The sequence below is a fragment of the Nanorana parkeri genome, unplaced genomic scaffold (genome assembly GCF_000935625.1).
Source record: "Nanorana parkeri isolate BGI_ZX_2015 unplaced genomic scaffold, ASM93562v1 scaffold875, whole genome shotgun sequence".
In the NCBI taxonomy this organism is placed as follows: domain Eukaryota; kingdom Metazoa; phylum Chordata; class Amphibia; order Anura; family Dicroglossidae; genus Nanorana; species Nanorana parkeri.
The window spans coordinates 205396-214629 of NW_017307143.1; the positions used below are offsets into that span (position 1 = coordinate 205396).

At 43.6% G+C, this 9234-nt stretch overlaps 1 protein-coding gene across 1 annotated transcript in view; it reads left to right on the forward strand.

Annotated features, from left to right (window-relative positions):
- Positions 1 to 9234, forward strand: part of PRCP (prolylcarboxypeptidase) — a 35429-nt gene that overhangs the window by 8575 nt on the left and 17620 nt on the right. Inside the window, exon 2 of the mRNA XM_018565706.1 lies at positions 7717 to 7857. Within this exon, the coding sequence (XP_018421208.1) occupies positions 7717 to 7857 (141 nt within the window). The remainder of the gene's footprint in view (positions 1 to 7716; positions 7858 to 9234) is intronic.

Below are 9234 nucleotides of genomic sequence, written 5' to 3' on the forward strand. Positions count from 1 at the left end.
TTTGAGATTTTTTTTGGTTTTTTTTTTTTTTTTTTTTTTTTTTTTTTCCCCCAGTAGTTATTTAGTCTGCTGTTTTTCCAGTTGGGATATCTCCAGCCATCTGTGTGATCTTCCTGCACTGCTGATGCGTAACGTAGATAAAAACTTGCTCAGCATTGAGGAACAGCTGACCCATATTTAACTGTCGGTAACTAATCTTTAAAAGAATAGGTGTACTCTGTTCTTCTGGGATACTTCTAGAGGCCACCATCACATTTCTCCGGTGCTTGAGGGGTCCAGGTCTGCAATAGTGTGTGGGCCCACATACTGCTCCAGAATGCCAAGAAAATATTTTGTTTGTTGTTTTTGGAACCACAGAGGGTCCCTTCCTTAATCACTGTGTTGACTTGTGGAAGGGACTCTGAAACGCTGGCTTTTTTGACTTATGTGGTGATATTTGCAATAAGCGATTATATTATTTTGGCTTCCACCGTTTCAAAACGGCACTGCAACACACCAGCTTGCACATCATTTTACTGCAACGCAGTGGTAAAGGGGAACTATGAGATGAGTGATTTCCACTCACCTCATAGTTCTAGCCGACCTGTGACAATGAGACTGTCACAGGTCGGCTCAGTAGATCGGGAGGTGAGCGAACACATACCGGGTTCGCTCACCTCTCGATCCTGTCACGGCTGTTTGCCATGACAGGGGAGGGGCTGGATTCCCCTCTCCGATCTGACTGGCGGAACGGGAGGGGGCGGGTACAGCTGGCTCTGCCTCTAGGTACGCAGAGCCAGCTGTCACTCACGCAGCTGGGCGGATCCCGACGTCCAGGTCGGGATCCGCTGTGGCGTCTCTGTATACTGAGCTTAGGGTAACGGGAGGGTGCTAGTTTGTGTCCTCCCGTTACCCTAAGGAGAACTATGGGGAAAAACACTGACCCCATAGTTCTCCTTTAAGTCATGGCTCGCTGTGCACGCAGAACAATGCTGATGTGCAAGTGGTCATTACAGATTACGGCAATCAGAAATAATCTCATGATTGACTCGCACATGAAGATCCATAAATGCTAATTTGGTACTCGGAACTCTTGTATCATGCTCTCAAAGTATAAACATGGGCATCCATCATCACGATATGGGTGGGGTAGGCACAGTGTTCTCTTGAATAAGCCCAAATCATTCTGTATTGAGTAAATCCAATTCCACTTCACATTGCTGGGATGTTTCCATTGTTGGAGTGTCACGGGACTATGCACAAATCTTTGCTGTTTTATAAATAAATGCGGCACATGACTGAATCTGAGGGCTGACTCGACATGAGTTGGCTTCTCCAGCAAATGAAGCTTACCCATGCAGCAAAGTGCAATGTTCATATGCGTGTGTGGTAGACCACTGGAGAACTGAAGCAGCCTGCTGCCATCTGGAATCTGTAAGCGTTCTTTCATATCCTCCTTTGTGGTTTGAAGGACAAGTAACTTTTTAAAATCTGGTTTGTTCAGTGAAGCTGTATAAAGTTAAATGAAGTTATACATTGTCTATTTAGTGAAGGTTGGACTGGGGCTGGGCGCACATGTGGGATAATCAGCCAAGATCGCTCTAATTGGTTCCCAGTGATCACATAGGGCACAGTGGAATGTAGCATATAGTACTTATTGATTGGTCACACAATGCTCCCAATTTTTACTAGGGATATCCGGATACCATTTTTAAAGACCAAGTACTTTCCCTCAGGTACTCGCCGATGCCAATTATCGATACTTTTTCTTAAAGGGACATGTAACTTTTTTTTTTCTAAAACAATATAGACTAATTATTTTACGGCATTTTCCCACCAGAGCTGCATGTAGGTCTCACCAGCGCTGAATACATATTTCACCAGAGCTGCGTCCAGATGTTACCAGGGTCTCCGCGAAAAATGCTAGGCTAAAAGGGTGAGCTGAATGAGACAGGTAGTGGTTTCGTGATGGCTCTGGGGCTGTATATGTGGTGTGGGGCTGCCTCGGGGCCGGTGAACACGTAGGCGATTTATCACGCAAAACACAGATTCGCATTGAAGTCAATGGAGGCTGCTCACAGCTTTGTGGTGTGACCAGAATCGCCTGTCGCGCGAAAAGGTTCAGGAGCTATTTTTGGGCGGTTGTCGCGTGGTTTGTGTCCCCATAGACATCTCTATGCATTGAAAAATGTGCGGTTTACAATGCAGTCGCACGATTGAAAATGCTTGGCGTCTGAATTGCCTAAGCGTGAACCTAGCATTAAGCTGTGACGGGAAGGGAGAGAAGGAGATGTGGGACCGGGCAGGCACTGTCAAAGACAGCTGCTGCCTGAGGTCCCCACAAGCGTGGGACCTTAGGCAGCCGATCCAGTTTAGAAATTTAAAGGGCCGGCACCAGTCTTTAGTATCGGCATTTTCAGGAGTACAAGTACTCCTGAAAATGCCCTGTATTGGGACGTCCCTAATTTGTACCACATAGCTTTATTATATGTGACTGCATGTGCCAAGATAAGTTTAACGCAATCCCACCAATAAATGGTCCCACCAGCCTATGGATTTATTACTTTTTCTTATTGGCTGCAAGGCAGAGCTAGAGCCACTCTGTCAAGATTATTAAAGTATCAAAAATGATTAACGTATCTAAAGCACAAACTTGCTAGGGGTTCCTTGAGCTATTGGCAAATTCTGCCTCTCGGATAACTGCCAGCCACCATTTTTATCTTTTTAGCTATCCTTCTACTCGGAATAAATGTACCAGACATTCTCATTGACCACCAATGTAAGGGAGCACTTCTCTACTAACCACTAATGTAAGTGGGTGTATATCAACTGATAGTCAATGTAATGGGCCCCTTCTCTACTGACCACCAATATGAGGTCTTATCCACTAACCACCAATGTAAGGAGGCCTTTGTCAGTCAGTAAAAACGTAAGGTGACCCTTCTCTGACCAGCAATGTATGTGAGCCCTTCTCTACAAACCACTAATGTAAGGAGGCACTTATCCACTGACCAACAGTGAAAGGAGGTTCCTTTCTCTACTGCCACCAATGTAAGGGGGCCCTTTTCTACTGTGACCACTGATTTAAGGTAGGGTTGCCACCTTTTCTTCCATCGAAACCCGAACACTCTAGCGACACACGGAAATTTTCTTGGAAGAATGAGTTGCGGCTTTTTCATATGTAAATAGCGCCACCCCTTCATATGTAAATATCACAGTTGAGACTATTTTCAGTGGGGGACCAGTAGCCCCTATCTTAATTTTGGTTTCACCTGTGTGCCTGACATCTTGTGTCCGGGTTTCTGCTGCCATGAAACCCGAACACAGCATTCAAAACCCGAACTGTCCGGGTAAATCCTGGACAGGTGGCAACACTAATTTAAGGGGGGACTTCTGCACTTTGCTTTAGGGGTGCTTCACACTGCACAACAAAGTGTGTGTGTTAGTTATTGCAGGCAGTGTTTTATTTTCCCTTAATGCATTGCAGTGCATTGTAACTTGCTGCAATAAAATTATCCCAGCATTCTTTTATTGCAAAGCACACAGTGTGTTCATGTGAACGGGCCCTAGCGAATAAAGGCTTCTTGCCTTGCTTTTGCATTGAGACTGCCCATGCTGTCCAATGGAGCCCTAAAAAGTGTTGCTGCAGATGTCCTCTATAAGATCATGACATGTTCTGGGACCACATGGGAGCTCTTGTGGGACTCATCACACTTTGTTTTCTCATCTGAAGACAATGAAGTTGTTTATGTGGAGAACTCTGCTAATTACTTTCCAGCGGTGTCCCATCTGTAGAGGATCTCCTGATCTCTTCACCAGCTGGGATTGGGGCAGTGTCATGTTTCCTGAGCGATTTCACACCCCAAACAGACAGCCAGAAGTTTAACTCCTGCTGCTGATGTGATTATGGAGACTTGTCGCAGACTAGCCTGGCCCAAAAAAGTCACACGCGTGCTAAATATTTCATTGGACCGCCTTTAGCTTTGATTTACGGCATGTATTTACCATGGCATTTCGATAAGTTTATACAATGTCAACATTTTATTTCTGTCCAGAGTTGCACCTTGTAGTGGTGATGGGGAGAGTTGGACCTCTGTGAAAAGTCTTCTCCAGCAAATACAAACGATTCTCAATGGGGTTAAGGTCTGGACTCTGGTGGCCAATCCATGTGTGACAATGACGTCTCATGCTCCCTGAATCACTCTTTCACAATCTGAGCCCGATGAATCCTGACATTGTCATCTTGGAATATGATATGCCCAATGTGCCATCAGGGAAGATGAGCTGACCTCATCTTTTTTTGGGGGACATAACGTTGCTCAACCTAGACCGGTCCAACTAAAGCAACCATATCATAACGCTACCTGAATCCATATTTGGCCAGACAGTGTAGTATGTAGACTTTCATTTAAAAGTGCCCCTTTTTTAATGTAAATATGTCATTGAGGGGTGATGAACTTAACCAGAGAAGGCACAGATTGCTACTTATCATAATCTGCTCAGGGGGGTTGTAGTACAGGAAAAATCGGTGCCTAAGAAAGTCCATAATTAAGAGTACCATATGATGCATTGTGGAATGTGTATTCAGTGTGCCTTAAAACCCTGAACATCTCAGAGTTGAGATATAGCAGGTTTTTTTAATTCAAATTTTTGCCAAAACCTTTGTTTGCAGAGCCAGGAAGGGTTAGGTGCTCTAAAATTTGTATGTGTCCCCATTGGGGAGGTCTCCCTACACATCCTGTCCTAAGACCCTTCAGAGTAGACATCACCTCAAAAGGAAATTCAGCCTAGTTGGTACCAGGCTAAGTGTCTTCCTTGGAAGATTTCTGCTCCTTTTTATTCGACTGTGGCGAAGTAGTAGGCTCTGATGTTCTAGGTTCCGCTACTACCAGGACACTTTACTTCAGGAATCCTGCAGATTTTACTTGGGTTTATTATTTTTCCAAACTGTAATCTCGATTTGGTGTGACTATTGATTGGAATAGCAATCAGAGTAGTGCCATTCACAACTTAATACTACACAGTTGCTTACTGACGTTGAAAAACATCCACTTGATGTAGATGGCTACAGTCACATCAGGGAACGAATTTTTTGGCACTCCAAAATTGTGTGTTTTTTAAATTTGCCATTTGTGTCCCCCTTTTGTACTTCCCATTTTTGCCTTCATTTCCTGCCCTGTAGACATAACAATGTGGTGGGAAGTCCAAAATGAGGAATATCCCCTTAATAGTTGTCACTGGAACAAATGTCCTCATTGGATTGTTTCCTCTCTTGATGTACTGGTGACCATTCAAAATGATGGCTTTTCCCTCATTTAAGTCCTTAATCCTCCTGTCCCATCGCACTCCTGACCGGACAAAAACCCAAATCCAACTGGGTGGGTGCCGTGGTGACAACGCATGCCTCTGTGAAATGTAGGTAGATGAAAGTAGTCACTCGCACTCCATGATATTAATGTCAATGCTGTTTATTGACTGAGGTAACACACATCTCCTTCGCTAAGTCAATAAACAGCATTGACTTTAATATCATGGAGTGCGAGTGACTACTTTCATCTATCTCTTTCAGTCCTGTCGGCAGGATACTTGGAGTGGGTGAATCTCCAAATAGACTCTAACCAAAAACAATTGGCTTTAGATCCCCTTTTAGGAAGTGTGAATGCTCCTTAAGAAGTTCTTGAGGTGGCTTTTTATCTCTGGTGATGGTATGGTGATAGTATGCTATGAAGGACTAACTGAGCTGGTGTACCTGTGGAACAGGTAGAGGCCTAGTGAGCAGAGATTTTCTACATTTAAGACCATGGAGGAGTAGGCAGATGAGGTCACCATGTAGATGCTCAACTGGCGTTTCCAGTCCTAAGGCAGTATGACACTGCTGGCCATGCTTCCCCTATGGTCTTCCAATATTCCTATCCTTGGAGTTGGAAAGTAAAGACTAAAGCAGGCCTAGGATGAATGCATTTGCTGTGGTCACTGATTGTACCACCTTCGTTTACAAAGGAACATGTTGAACAGACCTGTTCCTAAACTGAACTAACTGCAGTACCTCCGACATGGAGTCCTACAGTTGGCAGTGGAACCTTAAATGGCACTGTTGCTCTCATGATGTTGTTGCATCTGATCAAGCTTCCAACTAATACATAACAACTTTAGTATGTTCAGTAACAGGAGAATCTCTCTTCCTTCCCGGTACTTGGCAAGCACAGCGTGGGTGAAGTGAGGAAATCCTCTTTTGTAACCTCTATCTCCTTCAGCTGAGGAAGCTCCTCAGACAGGATGGACATCATCATCACTGCAACAGCTTCATGTTCATTGTCTTGAACTTTAATGATATTTAAAGGTATCCTTTGTTTACAGACTTCTTTACTGGCAATTATGCATCAGTAGGCAGTTATCTTTTATCTGATGGCAATTTCATACTCCAGTTGCCAACGATCAACATCTTCAACCTAATTTTGATCTTGCTCCCACCAATTCTGACTTTTACCCATTCATTGACTGTTTCTGAACTTTTGCCAACAGTTGGCATCAAAATTAAAAAAATTCTGCACTTTTTAATAGTAAAAATGTTTGGCTCAAGTTCTTCCGATGAGTATACCTCAGCGGAAGAGTGAGGTCAACTGAAGGTTCTACACCACCGCATTCAAGAACAAAGACAAGAAATTTAGAGGTCAGACATCTGAGGTCACTCTTTAAGGAAATGAAGCTGTCAAAACATTTAGTGAACCCAGAGGTTAAAGTGTCTGTCAGTGTCTGATAAACCAATGATCTTGGTCACTTCGATTCTCTTTGGTCCATTAAAACTTGTGTCTGAATCCAGCTCTCTGACTCAGTCTTGCTCACAGTAATGAGGATATGTTTAGTCCAGCTGCCAGGCTCAGTATTTTCAAGCTTATGTTTAAAGTAAACCTTTCATTTAAAAAAATACAAGGGCTGCCTTGCTGACCATATATCCTTATCTGCAAACCTGTTTTTGCAAGAGATTTTATATATGAAAGCCAAAGGGTCAGCATGATTGTCACCCAGGCAACAAAGGTCAGCAAAGACTGTCTCCAGGTTTGTCCCATATCCGGTTAACCTCAAACCACAATATACTAAAGCATACCAGCCCCTTAGATGATGTGGCTGCATTTTTCTTTTTTAGGCTAGGAATATTTTCGGGAAGTACAGCAAATACCTGATCTTACCAGAAATGTAGTGTCCTTGTAATTTCCCATGTGTTGAAATGGAAGCAAAAAACAATCTCCTCTGTCTTCTGAAAATACTAATCTAAAAGAAATGAAATTATATATATATATATAATTTTGTGACCACCTTGGCTATCTTGGTAGAGGCAGGTCTTTGCTTCCTCATGTTGGAGCCTCCAGCAAGGAGAACCATGAGTAAAATAGTGACCTCACCAAATCTCATTCCAAGTCTCCCGAGACTAGCAGTCAGAGGCTGCGGTGCCTGAGGTCTAAATACACTATTACAGGTAATTATATAGCTCCAACAATTTACAGAGCACTTACATAGTTGTACATTTACAGCAGTCCCTGCCCTCAAGGAGCTTACAATCTCACATGCACACATACAGGACCAATTTAGGCAAGAGCCAATTAACCAACCTGCATGTCTTTGAGTTCAGTTCCACTTAAGTGTAGTTAGTGTCAACCAAGGTCTAAATATCAGAGTGCCTTTGTTTTATATTTCTGTAATTACTACGTGACTTCAATGCTATTTATTGGTTCCCTACAGATCGACCACTTCGGTTTCTATGAGGACTCCACGTTTAAACAGCGCTACCTGGTGTCTGACACCCACTGGAAGAAGCCCGGGGGCCCTATCCTCTTCTATACCGGCAATGAAGGCGATATCACCTTGTTCAGCAATAACACAGTACGTACATATCCAGGTGTATTGGCTTCCATTTTTACCTCCAACCAAAATGTATTCAACTAAACGGCAGTCCTTTCAAACCCTCGGCCTGTTAAAGCCGTTATCAAATGATGGCTTTTTAAATGTTACATTTTGGCTTTCTAAATTGTATAGTGTCCAGTGATCTAATCCAAAAATTCTGAGTTGTCCCCAGAGAAAAAGGTCAAAAGGGATAATCCCCCAATGGGTACACTTGTTCCTCTGGCAACTCTCAGTTAAGAATTACGTTCACTTTGGAGATTTCCTGTTGTGTCTTCAGGACACCAAATTAAGGAAAACTATCCTAGGCAGGGCATAGGTACATAGTTACATAGTATTTGAGGTTGAATAAAGACATTAGTCCATCAAGTCCAACCTAGCAGAAAAAATAACTTAATAGGGGTCTATCCCATTCCTGCTCTATCCAAAACTACAATAAAAGTTTTGGCTTTACACTTTTATGAAACATTAAGGACAATGGCTGCCATTGCTGGTCCTTTTGTGGAAATGCTAGTTTCCTGGCACTCTACTAATTCTCTTTTAGCTCTGAGTCACTAACAAGACAAGGACGTTTCCTGATCTACATACTTTTATTCTGGGGGGGGGGAATTTAGCAGGTATGGAAGTGGGAGGTTCCGCAGGAAAGTTTAGCCGTCTACATTCAGGAGGCCAGCAGTGGAAGTCTGTATTTCTGCACTGGTGCATGTGTGTGCCATAATATGCCAAAATGTACAGCATATTAGCCCACGATGGCCGACCTACCTTGAAAATGACACCCCCCTCCCACACTGCTGTCCACTCTCCCCCTCCAGCGCCGGAGCTGCTATCTTCCCCAGGTCTGGATTTGGTGTGTTTTGGCCTCTTGATTGGTCGGACCCTGATGACGCAACACCCGTACATGGGCATAGAAATCACTCATCTTGGCATGCGATTCATTGCACAGGCAACAATTGCTGACAGGCAGGTAGCAGCATTTGTGGCAGAAGAGACTAACAGTCTATTCTGATATTTAATAAAACAAAACTACACTATTATGATAGTATTCAGTGCACAAATTTTTTTTATTTCACATTAAAATTCTCTCCCTCTCCTCGCCTCCCCTTCTCCCCCCGATGCACTTTAATGGCATCCCAGTCTTTGTCCGTAGGGTTCAATATTGACTTGGCCCGCCCTTTGCTCTATAACAGCTTCAACTGTTCTGGGAAGGCGTCCACAAGGTTTAGGAGTGTGTCTATGGGAATGTTGGACCATTTGTGAGGTCAGGTACTGATGTTGGATGAGAAGGCCGGGCTCGCAGTCTCCGCTCTAATTCATCCCAAAGGTGTTCTATCGGGTTGAGGTCAGGACTCTGTGCGGCCA